This window comes from Magnolia sinica, chromosome 16, assembly GCF_029962835.1.
Source record: "Magnolia sinica isolate HGM2019 chromosome 16, MsV1, whole genome shotgun sequence".
Taxonomy (NCBI): domain Eukaryota; kingdom Viridiplantae; phylum Streptophyta; class Magnoliopsida; order Magnoliales; family Magnoliaceae; genus Magnolia; species Magnolia sinica.
Genome location: NC_080588.1, coordinates 45,728,530 through 45,751,477, shown reverse-complemented (window position 1 = coordinate 45,751,477; position 22,948 = coordinate 45,728,530). Strand labels below are relative to the sequence as shown.

Below are 22,948 nucleotides of genomic sequence, written 5' to 3'. Positions count from 1 at the left end.
TATATGCCTTTTTTTTCGACTTCTAATTCTAATGCTTGATTGTGATGTGTAAACATTAGAAACACGTAACCATATTCATAAATTCACCAAACAACCTAATACAACACTCTCACCAAAGAGTGGACTATTATGCTACCATAAACATGTTCAAAACAAAAAATAAAAAATTAAATTAAATTAAAAATTAAAATAAAAAAATGAATACAGATTTCGAATATTTACATTATTCTAGATTTTCTAGGTATTTTTCCAAAAAAAAAAAAAAGGCAAATTTTTTTTCCAACCGTTATAGGGGTCGTAACAGTCGTTACACCCCGTATCAGTAACGGTGGTGATCGTTACAGCCACTGTTACTGATACGGACTACCTTGCTCGCAATACATGTAGCACTCGGCTAAATCATGATCAAGAAAGAGTTGGCCTTAAAATTTTCAAAAGTATGAGCTTTCCAAACCACAACATCCCTTCCTCCCAATGGGCAAACCAACCGGAGATGCTCTACAAGAGAGACAAGCTCCTCAACCTCCGGGATTGTCAACACCCTTTTGAACAGGAAGTCCAGCTGACTATGGATCCGGATCCGAATCCGGGAAAGCATTCCGCCACTTTGATGTCTTTAAAGGTCACTATGCGAGCCAACCTTGGATAGATTTGAGATAACGGCAACTCACTACAACACGCGTCTTCCCAAAATTTGACTCTCGAGCCATCTTGTATAGAAAATGATATTCCTTCCTTGAATTCAATCTTAAGAGACATAATAGACTTCTTCGAAATGCTAGAAGCCCCATCTAAAGAGGAGTCCTTCACATCCCAACCCCCTCATTTAGCCCATATTTACATGCAATGGCTTCTCTATAAATAAATAATAATAATAATAAATTCCTTCGTGCCAAATCACCATAACCATTTCCCGAGAAGACCCAAATTCATGCTATAGGGATCTCTTATACCAACCCCACCCTCTTTAAGTGGCTTACAAATGTCATCCCACTTCAACAGATGGAATTTCTTGCCTTCAGCTTATCCCTTCCATAAGAAATCCCTCCTAAGTTTTTCCAACTTTTCCTTAACAACATGTGGGCATTTCAAGAGAGACATGAAATAAAGTGGCACGTTGGAGAAAATTGGTTTAATTAAAGTTAGACACCCACCTAAAGAGAGGTAACGACTCCACCTAGAAAGGATTCTTTCGATTCTTTCTATAACCTTATCTCATAAATGCATTGTGTGTTTCCCAATGCACAAAGGAAGCCCCAAATAAGAGGAGGGAAGAGACCCAGCCTTGCACCCGAAGACTGAGGCAAAGAGTGACATATCTTCTTTAGATAGATGGATGCCAAGAATCTCACTCTTGACTAAGTTAACCTTCAAGCCCGGCATTGCCTCAAAACACACTATTACCTTTCGGAGATTTTCCACCATCAACATATCGGCATCACAAAATATAATGGTGTCATCGGCAAACTAAAGATGAGAGAGGCTTCGCAAACTTGGATATCCTAAACCCACTAATCATGTTAGAATCTTGACCTTAAGACCGCATACGGCTAAAGGCTTCCACCAAAATCAAGAAGAGAAAGAGAGATAACAAGTCCCCTTGCCTAAGTCCCCTAGAAGGCTTGAAGAAGCCTGTCGGAGAGCCTTTAACAAGAACCGAAAGAGTTAAGAATCCCACAGAAGCCCAAATCCATTTTCATCGCTTAGCCCCACATCCCATTCTCTAAAAAAGATAATCAATGAAATCCCATTCAACATGATCATATGCTTTCTCGATGTCCAATTTACAGATAATACCCAACTACTTTTCCTTAAAAATAGTCTAAGCATTGGTGCATTAGAAGAGCACTATCCAAAATCTAGTGCCCACCCACAAAAGCCAACGTCACCTATCACCTCTTAGAAGCGCGATGCTAAAATCTTGGCTATGATTTTGAACAGGTTGCCAATGAGACTGATCAGTCGAAAATCTTTCAAACTCTCAGCTCCTATTTTGGGGATAATAGCCATAAACGACGCACCATACTCTGGAGCTAATCAACCATTGACAAAGAAATCTAAAATAAAGTTCATGCCATCCTTCCTCGTGACTTTCCAAAAAACTTGATAGAAGGCCATTGGGTAACCATCGAGGCTCGAGGCTTTGTCCCTCTATACAAGCTCCTGCACGGCCTCCTGCACTTCAAATTCAGATATTTGTTTTTCCAAAAATAAAAAATAAAATTCAGCTTTCTCCTCCAATAAAAGATCGACGTGAAGAACATCAAGACTTGGTCTTACCCAAGACTCCTTGGATTAGAGTTTCTCATAAAAGCCAGCAATAGTGTCGCATACATGTGATTTGTCTTCAATTCTTTTACCATCCACGATGATCAAGGAAATTCTATTGTTCCTCGCTCTAGCCGAGGCTATATTGTGAAAGAATCGCGCATTTTTGTCACTTTTTTTCAACCATAAGGCTCTTGACCGCTACCTCCATTTAATTTCTTCCTCCTTGAGATGCTCCGAATGCTTTTAAAAGCAAGTCCTTTCTCCACAAGGTGTCCTCAACAGATGGATGAGAGCCTTCTTCTTTGATGTCGAGAGAGTGGATCTCATCTAATATGCCAGAAAGTTCATCCTCTCTTTCTCCATGAATCTCCTTACGCCATATCTTCAATTTACCTTTAAGGAGCTTAAGCTTTTGGTGTAATCTGGAGTCAACCCCCTCAGCTACTTGAAAGGAATTCCACCAACTCTCCACTAGCCCATAGAAGTAGTCCACCTCAAGCCAAGACAATTCAAATATGAAGGGCTTGGGGCCCCAACTCTCATTCACCGTATGAAGCGTAATAGGTCTATGGTTTGATACCATTCTAGGGAACCCGTAAGTTGGACCAAGGGAAATTTGGCCAACCAATCAAGTGATACCATGAATCTATCAAGACGGGACATAATCAAACTACTCTGCCTGTCGATCATGTGAACTTAGTACCTTTCCTAGGAATATCTATGAGAACATAGGTCTGCGACCATTTAATGAAAGCCCGCATGCTTTTAGTAATGCGAGATTCAAGGGACTTCTCGTACCTAAATATGAAAACGTTGACGTCAATGCACCACGTCAGGGACCACTTCGAAGCGATGCTATGCAACTCTTCCCAAAAACGGGTTCTACTAGTTGCTTTACACGGACCATAAACTGTAGAGAAAAGCCATCTGAAACCTGAAGAAATTTCATATAGGATCACAAAGATTGAGAAGTTACCATACCAACCTTCTTATTTTCTCCATGTGCTCAAGTTCCAAGCAACCATAATACCGCCTGAAGATCCCACTGCATCCAGATGTACGTACTCCTTCCGATGCATGCCCCAAATGTCATCTAAAAGATTGTTATCTAGAGAAGGAAGTTTGGTTTCCTAAAGCGCAATGATCTAAGCTTTTGACTTCCTGCATATTTCTTTGACTTGCAAGCACTTCTCCTTGCTCCCCAATCCCCTAACATTCCAACTTAAAACACTCATCGTGAAATAGACCTGGCCCTTCTGCCCCTATTAGACGATCTTGTGTTGTTTCTTAATACAAAAGTTGATCGAAGTTTATAATCGTCTCAGTTCTCTTTGAGCTCTTGGGATACGTCGCAAATTTCTCTGTGACTAATTTACCCATTCCTTAATGAACTAAATAAGTGTGTTTGTATCCTCATCTCTCGCTTGGAAGGACATGCCCAATTTTCTTCCCACTCTGTCAATTGCATCCTTCATCTAGCCAATCTCTTCCTCTGAGATAAGATCGATCATTGGGCTTGGTTGAACTGTCTTGGCAGAGTTCGAATGATGCGTCTCATTTGTGGGATGACAATCAACCCTATTTCCTGTTATCAACAGCGGGGTTGCATCCAGCACCTCGAAGAAAACCTCGCCCTATGCTTTAGAATTCCCTTCAGCGGAAACTTTAGCCTCAATAATCGCCAAGGCAAATTCTTCCACCTCAACCCTCCTACTTCCACCCTAACCTCCTCCTATATGTATTGATCAAGCAAAGGAGCTTAGGCACTCTCCAGATGCTCGTGTTGGAGTCACATAAGGGAATGATCGCCTTCAAAAGATTGTGGAGAGGCCATCAAAGGAAAGTCTCCCTCCCTTTTAGTAGAATAGCTCTCAGTCATCCCCTTCAATAAGGAACTAAGGCCTTCTCAACACGAATAGAAGCGGCTAGAACCGTCGCACGTGATGGAGATGACTCATGTAAATCATAGGGATCGTTGATAGGAGAGGTAGGGATGCACGTGTCTCCACTTCTTTCCATGATAGGGCCATCAAAATTACATGGTGATTGCACCTTACACAAAAGCTAAGCACGGGAATAGAAACCTCCAAGTGTTGCCTGCTTGTCGACGGAAGCAGAGGAATGGGACTTGAGGGGCCTCTGAAGCAATTCAACATCAGAGGCTTACCACCGAGCCTCCCCTGAAACCTGATGCAGAGCCACCTCGAAGCCATCAAATTCTACCACTTCAGCATACGAATCTCCAGCTTAGACCCAAGTTAGATACGGAACCGGCTCCACTTCCACAGCCTTAGACCAAGCCTCATCGCACAAGCGAGGTGAGGAAATATCTATAGTACATGTGCTATTGGCCTCCACAAGTAGCGCCTCCCACTACCATGTACTCCACTATGAGTGGGACGCAGATTAGGAACTACCCCTACTTGTCCCTAGCTTGGAACAGGCTGAGGCTCTGAGGGGGGGCACTGTGATGTATGGGTTTATTTACACTATCTATTCATTTTTTCCATATCATTTTAGGATACAAGCCCAAAAAATGAGGTAAATCCGAATCTCAAGTGGACCACACCATAGGAAGCAGTGGTGAGAATGACTCCCACCGTTGAAACTTTCCTAGGGCCCACTATGATGTTTATTTTCCATCCAACCTATTCATAAGGTCACATATACCTGGATGAAGACAAAACACAAATATTAGCTTGATACAAAACTTTCGTGGTCCTTAAAAAGTTTTCAACGGTAGCTATTTAATCCTCACTGTGTGGTCGACTTGAGCCTTGTAACTAATTTTGTCTTGTACCCTAAAATGACAAGTCAAAATGGATGGATGGTGTTACTAAACCCATACATCATGTTAGGCCCCTCAGAGCCCCAGCCTATTTCGAGCTATGGACAAGTGGGGGTAGTACCTAATCCGCGTCCCTCTGAGTAAGCATGGCACAGTAGGAACTCCTGCAGAGTGAGAAACAACACGTGTCTCCTCCAAAGGAGCCATGTGTTCACCTACCACTTGCGAACCAATCGTAGCCTCACACTACTTCGCGCTTGCTTCTGGTACTCCTCCGATGGTTGGGAATAGTGCTCCTCCTTCCCCAATCCTTTCTCCAGCAAGATTCAAAGTAGCCGAAATTTCCCTCTTCTTCCACTCTTGCCCCCAATGTGTCAGGACTAGACAAGCCTTCTCCACTAAAAGCTAAATACCTACCTCTCCCACACAAATTGTGAGAGAACTAGGTATCTCGTGAGCTCTTTTCACTTTGATGTAGAGTCTAACTGCACTGATATCTTCACCCACTTCAGAGCTCTCATCGATGGCCAAATCTCCCCAATGCAGCCTCCTACCTCCACCAACACTTCTCTATTCTATAGCTCAAGTGGAATGCCCCATATTAGATACCACCCATCTTCCCATCCAAAAATAGAGTTATTTTCCCTTCTTTTTTTACAGACAAAATCAGGCCGTCATTGACCAAGGACCCCGCCAAAATCAGCTCATCCAAGTTGGTACTGGGTTTCAACGAAATCCACAACTCGTTAGCTTTAAGGGGCTTGATTCTATAGTCCCATTCCTCCAGCTTACAACAAACCTTCAGCCATACTCTGACGTTAGAGAGCGGAGCTCCATTTTTCATTTTCATGACCACTGAATCTCATAATGTTGGCTAGGCAATCTTCACCACTATCAGATCCACGTATACTACTTGATTAGGTACCATGGTCCCTCTCTAAGCCCGCTTGCTATACTGCAGGACCTCATCTCCTTCTAGCCTTATTTCCAGTACTCCTATGATCCGGGCCTCTTCGCCAACCGCCACCTTCTTGAAGGATTGAAGCTGGCCTCCCTCCACCACACACTGCCATTGCAAATTCCTTCTTTGGCCAAGAATCCTGATGGTGGTACCATGGCCTCCTCTTCGTATCCCCCCTTTTCCAGCCCCACTCCTTTTGCTGCCCTATTTGCTTCAAGGAGGCCTACCTGTTAACTACATCCGAGCCAAATCTTGCCTGCTACACCACCATTTTCTTGCCTCTGAAGCTTTCTTCATTTAGAAGATTCATAGCTTCTTCCAACTATCCTTCTATTCCATTCTGATGAAGGCAAAGCCACGAGGGGTCGTCAACCCCCTGAAGCGTGGAATAACAACCTCCAACACATCTCTTGCACAGCCGAAAACCCAAGAGAAGTTTATAGGCAGCCATCCTTCTGGGAAACCTTTGACATAGAGGGTAGGGATTTCTTTCAGAAGCCCAGGAGTTGCAATTTCTTTGCCACTCATTGAAGCCTTTATGCTCCAGACTACAACCCATTCTCCTTCTTCATCTTCCCCTTCCACCCCTTTACCTTTGCTCTGTCAATTAGATTTGGAAGTACCTTCTCCTCCCCTATTAGGATCGCGCAATTGTCTTCTCCCTGATATGATATCAAAGACTAACTTCCCACACTGCATTGTTTAGATCTCCGAGAGCACTACTCTTCTTTCCTAGATCACTGCATCGTTCAGATCTTCAGGAGCGTTGCCATTTGCATGATTGTAAACATGGGAAGGCATAATAGGGCATGTCACTCAACAGTGGCCCATATGATCATGAAACTAAAGGTGAAACTTGCCAAAAATCTCCATATGATACAAATTCTAAATTAGAAAATAGCCCCCAACCCCCCAAAATCCATATTCTGTGAACATAGCCACTACATGAGTTACTGGAGGTCTACCCGCCAAGTCTACTCTCCGTGTAAACATATAATTGAGACTCCCTACCACATAAACAATAGTTGTGTGTTTATAAATCATCATCATCATCGTAGCCTTGTCCTAGCTATTTGGTGATAGCTTTTGAATCATATTTCGCCAATCACTCTTCTAACGCCCTATTATCCAAGATTGTTGCCAGTTTTCTAACATTTGGCCAAACTAATGCAATCACACCAACTGATCATCCAATCGAGGCCCAATATGGCGGATTGAGTGCTTAGGCCTATTCAAAGGTTCAACTTCTTAGCAAAACTAAGGAGGAGGAGAAAGACAGTCTTCACCATTACCATCATCTAAGCCTTGCCCAAACTAATTGGGGACCGCTACACGAAGCTTGTTCCCCCATTTCACTTTATCAAGGACCCTATCCTCAGTTAAACTATAGGTCATCGAATATTTTCTAATTACCTCTAACCACATCCTTCTAGGTCTTCCCCTTTCCCTTTTAGAGACTTCAACTTGAACCAACTCACTTCTTCTAACCAATGTAGTTCTTGGTCTATGTTGTACATGGCCAAACCAACTAAGTCTACTTTCCCTCATCTTATTACCTATTAGTGCTACACTCCTATATTTCCTCTAATGCATTCATTTCTAATTCTATCCTTCTCATCTTGTCAGTCATCTATCTCAACATCCTCATTACAGCTACACTCATCCTACCAACACGTTGTTACTTGATTGCCCAATATTATGTCCCATAAAAGTGCCAGGTCTTGTAGATATCCTATAAAATATCCCCTTCAGTTTTATTGGTACGTGGCAATAACATAGTATCCAAAGGCACATCTCCACTTCTTCCACCCAACTCCAATTCTATGATTGATGTCCTTCTCAATCTCTCCACTCTCATGAATTATCGACCCCAGATAACGAAAATGGTCATTTTGCGTACTTCTTGGTCAACAATCTTAACTAATTCCTCATCTCCACTTATATGGTTACTAAATTGCACTCCACATACTCTGTTTTAATCCGACTGATTTTAAAACCTTCAGATTACAAAGAATCCCTCCATAGTTTTAGCTTTGTTGCTAGCCCCTCCCTCTCACAATATTTCTATTAAAAGAAGGTTAGGCACTCTCACTAGAATAAAGCTCCCAGGTGCACAAAGTGCTACAATTGCTGCCACCACTCTCACACTAGACTAGATAACTTGAGACCCTTTATAAAGAGAAAGGTTACAACCCACTTTCCCACAGGCATCCAATATGGGACTAAAGTCACAATACAATCCACATAAAACAAAATATAATAAAAGGCTGAATTTGTATGCTCAACACTGCCCCTCAAACTCAACGAGGTGGTGTTCAAGATCTTCAATTGCAGCTTGCCTTTAAATTGAACTTTCTCTGTCTGCTGAATCTTCTCTAGTAGACCATAGCTGAACTTGACAACTATCAAGCTACCAAACCGTCATTTGCATGCAAATTTGTCTCAAAATCACACTGCAATACTATAAAACAAGTGAGTGAACCATGCTCACTACGGTTGAGAGGGAGACTAACATCCACAACGGCATGTAAAGACGCAACACAAGATGAGCGACCTATATCCTCAACTGTTAATGAAGGCCTATTAATTGAAGAAACGATCAATGGAAAAATGAAGTTCCAATGTCGATTAAAATCTTCCATGTCAGATTGGGTCAAGATTTTGTTGAACAATTTGTGTGTATCGAGCAAAAACAAGGCTGGAAATCATTTATTTCAGGTATGTAGACCACAATGTATGGCAGCAATCCATGGCTTGATCCATGGCTCCTCCAACTCCAACACATAGCACCAAGACATCATCTACATCAACCCTAACAGTTCTGAAAAGAATCTCATAAGGCTTTAACTACGCCGACCACCCCACCAAGCAAATGTGACATTGAAGAATTGATATATGACCAAAAAAAAAAAAAAAAATGAAAATGTTGTAAAAAATTTTGTTGTGCAGAAGCCCCTGCTTTGGAAGCAATCCATCACTAAGACCACCTTCTCCAACAACGACGATGATCACGATTACAACAATGCCAAGTTTCTTGCTGGAGGTAGTGACTTCAGGGCTGATAAGATGAGCATGGAGAGTTGAGAATGGGAGGTGTGGCAAATGCGAAAACAAGGACGCCAAAGAAGCGATCAATCAAATAGAAAAAATCAACAGGATCTGACCTACACTAATACCATGTAAACCAACCTAAAAAAGAAAGAGATACAATATTTATATTAAAATGACTGAGGCCCTCTCGGTAGATTTGAGCTCCCAAGACACAAGGTGCTACATTGCTTACACGCCTCTCACACTAAAGTAGATTACTTGAGCCCCAGTTACAATCACCTGGCCTCAAGTATATAATGTAAGTCTAAAGTCACACACAATAAACATAAAATCCAATACAAATAAAAGGTCAAGTTTGTATCTCAATGCAGATTCAGATACCACATTTTCACCACAATTCACAAACCACATCCATATTTAAGAACAACAATCTCCAGTCTGCAAAAACCAATTAACCATCCACAACAGCTCAATTTAGGGATTAAAAAATAAAAAAAAAAATCAGATACCACAGTTTCACCATAATTCACAAACCATATCCATATTTAAGAACAAAAAATCTCCAGTCTGCATAAACTAATTAACCATCCAAAACAGCTCAATTTAGGGGTTTTTTTTTTTTCTAAAAAGCAGGTTTTGGGAGATTTCTGCTACAAACTTGTTAAGGATTAAATCTATAAAGTAAAATTTCAAGTTCCCCACATTGGAAGTTAATTTTCAGGTTGTTTTTCAATGGAAAAATATGTTCTTTCTGTCAGCAGTCTCATCAATTCCATGAGATGTTTTATCACATCCATCCCAAATTGTTGTGTTTCCGGAACTCCAGAGGCACATTTCCACTGCATCCACCCAGCTCTAATTCTATGAGTAACATTTCTCAATCTCTCCACTATCATATAATAATAATAATAATAATTTGAAAATTGAAGAGATTTATTTATTAAAGAAACAGCGCCCAAAATGCCAAAACAAAAATATAGTGGTGTACAGCAGCTCTACGCAGGAGCTAGGAGTCTTAAGCACAACAAATTTCCTTCACCCAAACCCTCAAACCAACATATAAGGATTCCACCTATAGATTAGTCCAAGAGGAACAATTCAGATTGCAGTCCTTCAGTGAGGACAAAGAAGCTGCCCGCTCAATGATGAGAGATTTGGCCTTGAAAAACACCCATGTAGCACAAACAGACAGATTGTTGAAACACCTGTTATTTCTTTCCCACCATAATGCCCACAAGGCCATCAGCAAAAGATTCCACCAAGCACGATTCCTGGTTTTGCCGAAACCACTCCTGTGCCAAGCCCTCAATAACTCGGGTAACAACTTTGGCATGACCCATGACACACTGAACAGTAGAGCTGGGCATCGGACCGAGTCAGATCGGATTAGGCCCAACCCAATTCGATTCGAAATTTGCAGGGTCAAACCCAAACTCGATCCGATCCGGTACCGAGTCCGGGCCATCTTACTCGATCCGATCCGATCTTCTGCTGGCCTGAATCGATCTGAGTCCAACTCGGTCAGGAAAATCGAGTCGGATCGGATTGGACAAGGTTCAGATCGTTATTTTTTCAACGGTGTGGAAATTATTATTCTTATTGTTTCCTATGGTGTAATCTAATTGATTATTGGATATACTTAAAATTTAGTATCAACCCCTAAATTGATATGGAAAAACTGATGGACGGTGTGGATAAACCAAAAAATTCAAGACGGGCCCTACATAGTTTACTCATTAGGATAAAAGTAAAGCTCAAGCCAGCTACATGCATAGCTTCTTGAAGAAGCTTATGCATGTGACTTCCTGAAGAAGCTTCAAGTACAGGCTAACACCAGCTATACAGCTGCTCTAGCCTCTAGGTACATGTCGCTAGAAGACGAGCACTCTCCAGCTAACACGAAATCGGATTTTATCCACGCCATGGGTAAACTCTGTTGAGCCCACTGTGAACGTATCTGGTCTATCCATGCCGTCCATCCGTTTTTCCATCTTATTTTAGGGGTTGAGACCAAAATTTAAGCATACCCAAAGATCAAGTGGACCATACCATTGGAAACAGTTGGAATAATGACTTCCACCGTTGAAACCTTTCTAGGGCCCACAGTGATGTTTATTTCTCATCCAACCTGTTTATAAGATCACACAGATATGGATGAAGGGAAAACACAAATACAAGCTTGATCCAAAACTTCAGTGGCCCCCAATAAATTTTCAACGGTATATGTTCAATTCACATTGTTTCCTATGGTGTGGTCCAGTTGAGGTTTGGATATGCTTAATTTTTAGGCTCAAGCCCTTAAATTATCTGTTAAAATGGATGGACGGAGTGGATAAAATACATAAATCACGGTGGACCCCACAGAGTTTACTCAGTACGCTTAGCCTACTGAGTTACTCAATACGCAATCCGCTTCCAACTAACACCAGCTATACAGCTGCTCTTGGTACGTGTCGCTCAAAGACGAGCACTGACGCTCCTCGAGCTCTGAGTTGTACGAACGGTTCAAAGGAGATCAAAGTTACATGAGCCTTACAGTGATGTATTTATTATATCTACACTGTTCATCTATTTTCAAAGATCATTTTAGAGCATTATCCAAAAATGAATCATATCCAAAGATCATTTGGACCACACCATAAATAGAAGCGGAGATAATGATTTTCACCATTAAAAAATTTGTAGGATCCACCTACTAAAATGAGATATAGGGAGGGGTAAACTTATAATTTACTAGTTACCACACCCGGTGCAGTCCGGATCGAATCGGATCGGATCCAAACAGATCGGATTTTGGTTCAGTTCGGTCGGATTTGCTACTTACCCGAATCCAATCCGATTGTCATTCGGATTTGACCAATCTTACCCAAACCTGACCGATATGAGCCTTACAGTGATGTATTTATTATATCTACACTGTTCATCTATTTTCAGAGATCATTTTAGAGCATTATCCAAAAAATGACTCATATCTAAAGATCATCTGACCACACCATAAATAGAAGCGGAGATAATGATTTTTTTCACCGTTAAAAAATTTATAGGATCCACCTACTAATATGAGATATAGGGAGGGGTAAACTTATAATTTACTAGTTACCACACCCGGTGCAGTCCGGATCGAATCGGATAGGATCCAAACAGATCGGATTTTGGTTCAGTTCGGTCGGATTTGCTACTTACCCGAATCCAATCCGATTGTCATTTGGATTTGACCAATCTTACCCAAACCTGACCGATCCAGGCCATTGGTTCTGTTCGAATTGGGTCGGATCGCCCGATCGGGTCCATTTTGCCGACCTCTACTGAACAGCGACAGAAAATTGACCCAAACCTCTTGAGTAAACTGACAATGCAGCAAAAGATGATCTACCAATTCGTTGTCCTTCCAACATATAGGACAAGCATTGACTATGGGAATGCCTTGTCTGTGAAGATTTTTGTAACGTCTCGGAAAAATCCGTACAAAAACCCGAGTACCACCTCAGGCAGAAATCACTAAGAACCGAATCCTTTAGAAATTAGACGAAAATTGATTAAGTACTAAACTAAGTTAATCGGCAAATTAGTTCGAATCGCTTTCTATACGAACTACAAGACCCAAAACCAGTAGAATCACTAACTCTACATTACCTAAAAACCTAGGATCAATCTCAAAACCCAGTTGCTCTCGGGAGCATCTTGAAACTCCGTATCGGACCTGGACCGCGCGTCGAAAGTCCGATTACTGCGAAACTATACAGTTATGACCGCCTTACTGGGTTTGACAACCATCTCGGAAATCAAGTCCAAATAGTATCCACAAACGCACAACTTGAGCCCGGAGCGAAGTGTGTGAGAAACGTGAATATCTTTAGAAAGTGAACTCAAACTTAAGTGAATTGGGCCGTTCGCTTGCAGGCCAAATTTAAGGTTTCAGACCGTCAGATTTTGACCCAACTACACCCTTGGATCAGGAAAATTTCTCAACACAAGTCAGTGCACTTGTGGCCCTGATCAAGTGGCGATGACCATTGAACTGAAATTGGTCCTCCACGGTCGATCTACAAACCCGATCGGACCGAAAACTTAACCTGACATAGATCCATTGTCAGGGAACTTTCACCGGACCGTATGCAGGAAATGGACCTCCAGATGAGCTCCGTTGGACCGAAACAGACGACTTTTGGCTATAACCTAACTATACCGTGGCCCTAGGAACATTGGCAGCAATTCTGGGCCTATATAAGGGCCTTAACCCACCCCTCTCTTATTTCATACGAATTACCAAACCCTAGGAGAGAGGAGAGAGAAAAGAGAAGGAGAAAGTGAGGAGAAGTGAGAGAGAGTTGGGGTTTGCTGCCAGGATTCAATCCCACCACTCCACGTGCTGAATCATCCTACTTGCATCGCTATACCGGCGATTTCAATTCCGTTTTTAGGTAAGAAATCCAAATCCTAATCTGTTTTAAGTGTCTGAGTAGATAAATCCGCGAAATAGCTAACCTATTTCGTGATTTAGGTAGCCGTTGTGTCGTAGACGAAGGCATAGTACTCGAACTGAGTTCGATACGAGTTTACTGACGAAAGGTACGGATTATAAATGTTTAGGTTATGGTTTTCAAGGCTTTCAATGTCAGTTAATGATTTATGACTGACTTGATTGCTATCACATATGCTTAGATGCGATGTTTTCCGCGTATTACATATATATATGAACTATGTTGAAATTAATGCATTCCATGTGTTTGTTGAAATGTTTGTATGAATACGGAATTATGATTTGTGCTTACCATGATTGTTGTTCGAGAATACATGATTGTCGTACGTGTAGCAATGCCTTTGTGAAAGAATTTGCTATAATATACGTTATAACCAATTTATTACATGTATGTGATATGTGTAGTCTAAGTGTTTGATAAAATGCCTGAATGAGAAAAAGCTTGTTCAAATGTATTTAATGTGGGGGTTGAGATAAGATTCTCAATTCCCTTATCTATAGTTACAGTTTCCTTTACGTAACCTATATTGCTACTACGTGTTTTGTGGTTGAAATGCCTGTGCATGATAACATGTACACTATGTGTTTGTTAAAATGCTCAAATGAGATTTATATTTGGATTGGTTGTCACATGTTGTCTTTGACTATTACATGTGAATGCTATCGCTTTGGAGTGTGATTGGGGCTATGATGTAGTCCAGGCAATCGGTAATGGTTTACGATCGGTGGCCGAACTGTTTTAGCCACGACAGATACGTTCGATGAATCTAAGTCGTACGGTGACTATCGGCAATGGTTAAGACACGAGGAGTGCGTATGCGCTCCATGTCAATTAATTCAACGTGCGCTCGTACCAGTTGAGCTTGTCAAGTAACCCGATTGACCTAATGTATGTTCACCATGTATGGACGCTATTGCTTGAATCTAAGGTACCAACCTACCAGTGAAAAGCCCGTTTAACCTTGGTACCACGATCCGCTAAGACTCATGAGCCGGGCATGGTGGTATGGGACACCGTGGTTGAGCTGTCGGCCTACGCTGGGGTGACGAGCCTCCCCGTAGTGTCTAGTGAGCAAACTAAACTCGTAAGCCAAATACGGTGGTATGAGACACTGTATTCGAGCTGTCGGCCTACGATCAGGTGACGAGCCTCTCGTAGTGACCTCGAGTATACACTAGGACTACGCTAAGGTGACGAGCCTTTCCGTAGTGACTTCGAGTATAAACTAGGCCTGCGCTGAGGTGACGAGCCTCTCCGTAGCGACCTGGAACTGCCATCGTATGCGACTAACTAGGATTGACGACCCTAGATGGATCATTGTTTTAGCTCGTTTTTTGCTGTTTTTTTGAAACCTTTTGCTTCCAAACTGTTTTTCACTCCTTCTACTACTAATTTCGACCAACCTTAGCTAGGTATTTGAGATAAAAACACATTATATCACAGATTTTTTTGAATCAAAGCTCGGTGGGCCATTTTTCAGAAATTCGTCAAAAATAGGTATTTATACTTTTTTTAATATGTTTTGTTGTTTTAATCATGTCATATGATGTGTTAATCATAGTAGAACATGTTAATGTACATTTTACAGATTTGGGGTGCCATTTAATAATTTTTTAATATTTTTTTCTATTTACGCATGAATTTTGGCCCCTTTTTTTAAAATTCGAAAAATCAAATTTTAATGGTTGTTTTGCTGTTTTAATCATGCCATTTGATGTGTTAATCATAGGAGAACATGTTAATGTGCATTTTACAGATTTGGGGTGTCATTTTATATTTTTTTAATATTTTTTTCTATTTACGCATTTATTTTGGCCCTTTTTTTGAAAATTCGAAAAATCATTTTTTAATGATTCTTTTGCTGTTTTAATGACATCATATGATGTGTTAATCATAGTAGAACATGTTAATGTGCATTTTACAGATTTGGGGTGCCATTTTATATATATTTTATATTTTTTTCTATTTATGCATTTATTTTGGCCGTTTTTTTGAAAATTTGAAAAATCATTTTTTAATGATTCTTTTGCTGTTTTAATGATGCCATATGATGTGTTAATCATAGTAGAACATGTTAATATGCATTTTACAGATTTGGGGTGCCATTTTATATATATATTTTTTTATATTTTTTTTTATTTACGCATTTATTTCGGCCCTTTTTTTGAAAATTCGAAAAATCATTTTTTAATGATTCTTTTGCTGTTTTAATGATGCCATATGATGTGTTAATCATAGTAGAACATGTTAATGTGCATTTTACATATTTGGGGTGCCATTTTATATTTTTTTATATTTTTTTCTATTTACGCATTTATTTCGGCCCTTTTTTTGAAAATTCGAAAAATCATTTTTTAATGATTCTTTTGCTGTTTTAATGATGCCATATGATGTGTTAATCATAGTAGAACATGTTAATGTGCATTTTACATATTTGGGGTGCCATTTTATATTTTTTTATATATTTTTTTCTATTTACGCATGAATTTTGGCCCTCAAAAATAATTGCAAACACCTAAATGTAAGATATTTTCATATTACATTCATTCTAATATATCTATCATTGATAGTAGATAGTTAGAAAATTAAATATATGAATTTTGTAGTCAAATTCAGGTTATCTGGTTCATAAATTCATCAGACAATCCGATACAACTTCTCACCAAAGAGTGGACCGTTACACCACCATAAATATGTTCCAATTTATAAATGAATGCATATTTAGAATGCTTAGAATATTCCGGATTTAATCCATATTTTTTCATATTTTTTTGGCAAAAATTTTTTTTTGCGCCGTTACGGGCCGTTACGCCCCCGTATCCGTATCGGTTTTGGAGGTCACCGTTACGCCAACCGATACCGATACGGGACACGACCCTAGATAGATCATTGTTTGGATCAATGATATAAAGGGAGATACCTTAGCTTCCCAATCCTACTGTATGAATAGGTCTAATTAAGAACTTGGCTAATCACGCACATGCACCGCATTATATGTGCCTTTGGCGTTGGAGTTGAACACAGCGAGAGTGTTGCATGCGCGACCGTGAGATGATGTCGCAAAGGGAATGCAAGCGAGGGCACACATCATTAATACATACCATCCTTACATTAACCAAAGTACTTAGGAATGTTTGATGTATTGCTTTATCATTACTGCTTGACTGAATTGATAACATGTTAACCTTTGCCTTATAGCTCTACTGAGTTGATCACTCACTCCCACTCTGGGACGGTGTTTTAAAACACCAACCAGACTCTGTTGTAGTTTCAGGTGATGTCGAGGCTTACAAGGCGGAGCCTGACTTCTACGACGACGAGGAGTTCTCCTACCTGCAACTCTCTGGCGGGTCTATATAGACCTGGAGTTGCGTCACCGGGGCTACATGGATATAGATTAGATGACATTACACTTTATCATTTTGTACATTTTGGAACTATACATGTAATTATTTAACCTGGTGACATTCATACTCTGGGGACTTACAATCACTTATATGCTTTATATACTTATCACAGTCTTCCGCTTGCGTAATCTAATTATCTCTAGAGTATGATATGTTGTTTTGGTATAATCTCATTCATGTTTAATGCACTAATACAGACAACATTTAATCATCATTATCTATGTTGCATAAGTGATGCATTGGAACTCGGGAGTTGAGCATCTGCTCGACCCCCGATTTTCAAGGCGTTACAATTGTCTATACTCTATAATAAAGATCTTATTCCAACTAGCTAGCCATACAAAAGCAGTGACCTTCTTCAGAGCACCATAAGACCAGATATAAGAAGAGTGCACTGGTTCAGATCCCAGAGCATAGCCAGAAAGCATCAAGTAAAAGGATCTAAATTGTTATCTCTTCATATGATTTCTCTACGCCAATAAAGACCATATGGAGATCCTTCTCTCTATATTTCTTCATCAGCTATCTCAACAGGAAAAAGCATCAATGATTGACATTCCTCATATAGATCCAACTGATTTTATGATACATTCATCATATGCCTTAATCTTTGCTCAAACACTCTCGCCCGCAGTTTCATAGTATGACTTATAAGTTTAATCACACAATAGTTCAACTCTTTATGTCTCCTTTATTCATATAAATAGGTACCATGGTACTTTTCCTCAATCTATCTAGCATTTTCTTCAATCTTTCAATCTTGTTGAACAACATTGTTAAAGAAATAAACAAATATCTCATGTACGCTTCCAAACCTTTACTGGTATACCATCTAGTCTTAGGGATTTTCCTATTTTCATCGTTCTCAAAGCTTCTTTTGCTTCAGATATCCTAATCCGACAAAAGTATCTATAGTTTCCAGCCTTATCTGATTTTATGATTCCTTTATTCCAAATCTCTTAAGAGTGGTCGTCATTTTAAAAGTTCCAGAAATAGCTTCTCCACCTCATTGTCGACATCATCCTTAACCAATACACTCTGCTCATGGCCCTTACTGCATCTAACATAATCTAGGTCGCTACCTTTCATCTATCTCATTTTTGCAAGTTGAATGCATATTTCTCACCTTCTCATCTCTATTCTCTAGTACAGATCATCATATGCCCCACTTACTACCAAGCGTTCTTTTTGGTATTTCTATATTATTCTAAAATTTCATCATTTCTAGTCCTGTGTCAGGACTTAAAACATGATCGTTTCTCACCAATTGCCTTCCGGAAACTATCATTCCTCCACCAAGTTTCTATATAAGTGGCTTCTCTAGATACTCTTGAACACCTTTCATCACTTTCTAATTCACTCGGCCATCTCATTCCACATGACATTAACTTCTTTATCAAAATAGTTATAAGATTGTTTTAAATTATCAAAAAAGAATCCAGACAGGATAAATAAGTATCCAGAACTAGTACAGAAGTGTAAAAATCTTAATATGAAATAGATAAGAAACAAATAGACAACAGAAAAAACTGGAAAAAAAAAAAAAAAAAAACCAATGGAGCTACCCTATATATGAACATCCAATTCAATATTAGAGAAAAAAGATGGTTCAAAGACATTTTTTGGCACCTAATCCTGTATATGTGCAATGCTCATTTTATGGAGAGGGGCAGCATAAATCAAGACCCAGAACATCCCCTGCCTCCACTTTATCAGTATCCTCCCACAATATAGCATTGTGCCCCAAATGTTTGAGCCTAATTACCATGCCTTGATGGAAACAACAGCCTGCAAAGATAAATCAGTATCCACTTAAACTAACAAGAACCAATGGAAATAAGTAATCTAATTGGTTTTTAGAATGTTAACTTTGCAGGTTGAGGAAAAGAAAAAACACAATCTGAACGTGTGCTAGCAAGAATCCAGAGCCCATAGTAAATCTAAATAATGAAATTATAAGCTCAAGGTAGTAAATCAGAGCCAATCTATAGCATTCAAATGGTTGGATCTTAAATGCATAAGAAAAGTGTCTTAAACAACAACATTTACAGATAAAGACTAATGATCTTTTCCTAACTTCATAATGTGTGCCAAGAAAGAAACAGCTTCATTAATTTCAATTGTAACAACACACCTCTTCTTCGTTGGTGTTTTTCTCATTTGCTGCCCCTGATACATGCTTGCCCTGTACACATGATAGACAAAACACTTAGACATTGAAACCCTTCGCACAAGAGATAAGAAGAATAACTTATGTAGCTAACGAAGCAAAAACATAACAAAGCCTAAATAGCAGAAGAAAGCAAGAAATGATTTACAGAGGTAAATGTATGAAAACATGGGATCAAAAAAGTCTCCATTTACCACATGTCAATGAATATGATAAAGTATGAAGGCAGAAAAAACTCCTGGAAGCACCCTAATTGTATTACAGGAGAAAAGATGCTCATGGAATCAATGATGTACGTCATGGTAGAAATTGGTAAATCAGAGTTAGATGTCGGTCCTGTCATAGCAATAAAATAATGGGCCATGCTATTTATGTCTACATAATAATTCCAAGCATGTTTTGTCTAAATCACCCAATGACATGATTAGACATACAAGGAAAGAACAAGCAAATAGTATTTCAATAATGAAGAAGCAAGTAAAAATGATAAACAAAATCCAAAACTAAATTTCCAGACGCAATGGAAGTCTGCATATTAATCATGTAAGGAAACATCATGTATAGGTTTACATGAGAAGAAAAAAACGATACAACCTCAGAGGTAAACACAGACAAAATCTGTAATATAAACTAGTCGAACCTGCATAATGTTTGCTTCTTCTAAGCAAAAATGTAAATGCGGTTGCAAACATGGAACTCACCTGCGCACGTGATGTCATTGCAGGCTCTTCTTTAGTTATCAGATTTGAATTGGCTGTAACTTCTACACTTCCAGTAACATTATTCTTCTTCTGCACCTTACCTGCTCTCAGGTATTCCCTTGATGGCCGAAGCTGCACAACTGCATGAACAGGATTCAGGTGTAACTGCAAGATAGAAGGGGAAAAAACTCTTACAATGCTTATTAGTTAAACTCATCAAACAGTATGGCAAATGTGTGTTTACTGATAGTTATATAGTGTTATAGAGATATATATATATATATATATATATATATATATAAAGATCAAGCATATCCCTAGAAACTGTCATCTCTGGGGAACCATATCTTCATTTTCAATCTACTCCTACTGGTGTTTTAAATGGCTACGCTACATAGCTTAGCTTAGACTTAACGCTACGTAGCTTATGAAAAATAGCTTAAGTTGCATGTAGCCTACACTACATACTACTTTACATAAGCTACACACTATACGCTATGTAGCTTACACTACAAGCTATTTTTCACTAAAACAGAAATCATTTTACATTGCCAATGATTTGTTACAATTTTCTATTCTTCAATAATAATTTATATATATATATATAGTTTCTCTTTTTAGTGTCTTATAAAAATCAATAAAAGTAACAGTATTAAACCAATTCGGTTGCTCTTTCTTTATCTTTATAGTTAACCTTTGCCCTATTTTTCCTATTATTTTATATCGTGTTTGGTTGCACCAGATATCATGAAATTTTGTTATCAGTCTAATTTGGTGCAAAATATCATGAAATTTCATGATATTTGATGCAACCAATTGCAAGTTAATTAAAAATCTAGAAGTGGGTAGCTTACACTGCACACTTCAAAAGGATAAACGCTACACACTATTTAAAACACTGCTACATATATTTAAGGCTGGGACATCATGACATTAGCACATCAAGATACCAGAACCTAAACCATTAAAGCACATATTGCCATTTAGTCCTGGTCAATGTAACTGCTTCGAAGCAAAAATTATAGGAAAGAACAGACTCAACAAGAATGAAATATCAAATACATATTGTGGATGTATATGAAAAAGCCAGTGCTGTAATAAGGTATCTGGAACCGGGCAGATAGAAAGAAGTTATCACTTATCACTATCACCACCCTAACAAAATCTAAAGTAGAAATTTGCTAGTTCACCAACATTAATCTTTTATTGTATGCAAGAATAAAGTTGAGTGCAAGTTGCAATAACCTTCCATCCAGGTGCCAGCTCCCGCTTCAAATTTTGCTCAGGTTTCTCACTCTTGCTCCCACTTCACAGCAATTTATACTCGCTAACATTTTGACACATTACCCACTTCCTTCACACTGTTGGACACGATGGATCGAGTGGCCAAGTAGCCCCTAATTATCAAAGAATAATCACAGGTGATGGGTAAAGTAACCCAATACTGTAGGATAAAAGGATAACAATGGACCACATCTGATGGAAAGATTCAATGGTTGTGATGCAACCAAATAAGGTTGCATAGGCGGGTGCAGATAACTATGGATAAACATAACCACATATATATATATAGGGAAATGCTCACTTGCGCACCAGTTCGCACGGAACTGGTGAGAACTTTTTTGAGAACCCATCATACATGATGTGGTTCCAAAATCTGAACCGTCCATGTGAAGCAGCACCTCCTGAAACCCCCCAAGCCCAAATTTTACTTTGATCCAAAACTTTGGTGGGCCATGAAAAATGAAAACGGTTTCCTCCCTTGATTTGCATTCTCTTTGCTATGGCCCACCAGAATTTTAGATCAGGGTGAAATTTTGTCCCTAGAGGTTTCATGGGATTCCACATCCCATGGACCGTTTAGATTAGACACCCATGACACATGTGCAAAGGTGCGCACGTGCGTAGGTGAGCATGACTCTATATATATATATATATATATATATATATATATATATATATATATGAAAGAAGATGATTCACTAGCACCCATACTCTAGATTAAGTTAGGTCGAAAACAACTACAAAAACAAAACCCACCCAAAAACAAACGACCACAGTCCCACAACTGCGGCCCACGATCCCCAAAAACGCAAGTGCATATCACAGAGCCCAATCCCTAAACAAAGATAGGACTCGAGAGAAAACTCCAGCCGTAGAGAGGCTCATGTTACAGAAACAAGGATTGTTTCTCTCCGCCCAGATCGCCCACAAAAATGTCAATAGAATCACCCTCCACTTCTTTTTCCCAAAACCACCCCCCGACTCCCCATTCCAATTGCACAGCAAGGCTTCCATCGACTTTCGCATACACTAGGAAATGCCAGTCAGACAAAAGACACTCCACCTAATGTCAAGGGAGAAGGGACAATGAATGAAAAGATGGTCCATTGATTCCTCATCCCTCAAACAAAGAAAGCATACATTTGGAATGGGAAGGCCTCTTCTTTTAAGGCTATCAATAATCAAAATTTTGTTCCTACTAGCCAAAAGCAACCACTTTAGGAGGCATGTCATAGGACCACAGCGAGGCCATGTGGAAGGAGGAGGAGATATCAGGCACAGACAAGAAGTTGCAAAAGGATTTGACAGTGAATATCGTTGAAGCCACGAGAGACCACCTAAAACCATCTTCAACTCCAGGGGAAAGGCCAATCCGTTGCAAATGAGAAATAATCTGGATAAGCTCAAGAATCTAGGAATTAGACAGACTACGTCTAGTTGGGAGAATCCACAAACCACCCCCAACATGCTCATAGAAGCATTCCCAGACTAGAGCATTTGGGTTAGAGGAAGCCACAAACAAGCCGGGAAAGGAGTCCGCGAGCATGGAGTTCCCATCCCATCAATCAGGCCAGAATCTGATGTTCATACCATCACCTAGCGAGTAGGAGCATCTATCAAACACCAAAGGGGCAATCCTTACAATACCTTTCCAAATGGAAGAAGCACAGTAAAGAGAGGATTGCTTTGTCCAGCAACCCTAAGGAGATGAACCATACTTAGCCGCAACTATCTGCATCCAAAGACTATTTTTTTCAAAAGAAAATCTCTAAACCCATTTACCAAGCAGAGCTTTATTCATAATATCGAGGTCTCTTACATTGGCTCCCCCTTC

The 22,948-nt window shown here is 39.6% G+C and overlaps 1 protein-coding gene across 1 annotated transcript in view; it reads right to left on the bottom strand.

The window, feature by feature from the left end:
• Positions 1-22,948, bottom strand: part of LOC131229905 (uncharacterized) — a 95,251-nt gene that overhangs the window by 40,834 nt on the left and 31,469 nt on the right. Inside the window, exons 5-6 of the mRNA XM_058225986.1 lie at positions 19,831-19,995; positions 19,094-19,144 (exon numbers count right to left, since the gene is read on the bottom strand). Of these exons, the coding sequence (XP_058081969.1) occupies positions 19,094-19,144; positions 19,831-19,995 (216 nt within the window). The remainder of the gene's footprint in view (positions 1-19,093; positions 19,145-19,830; positions 19,996-22,948) is intronic.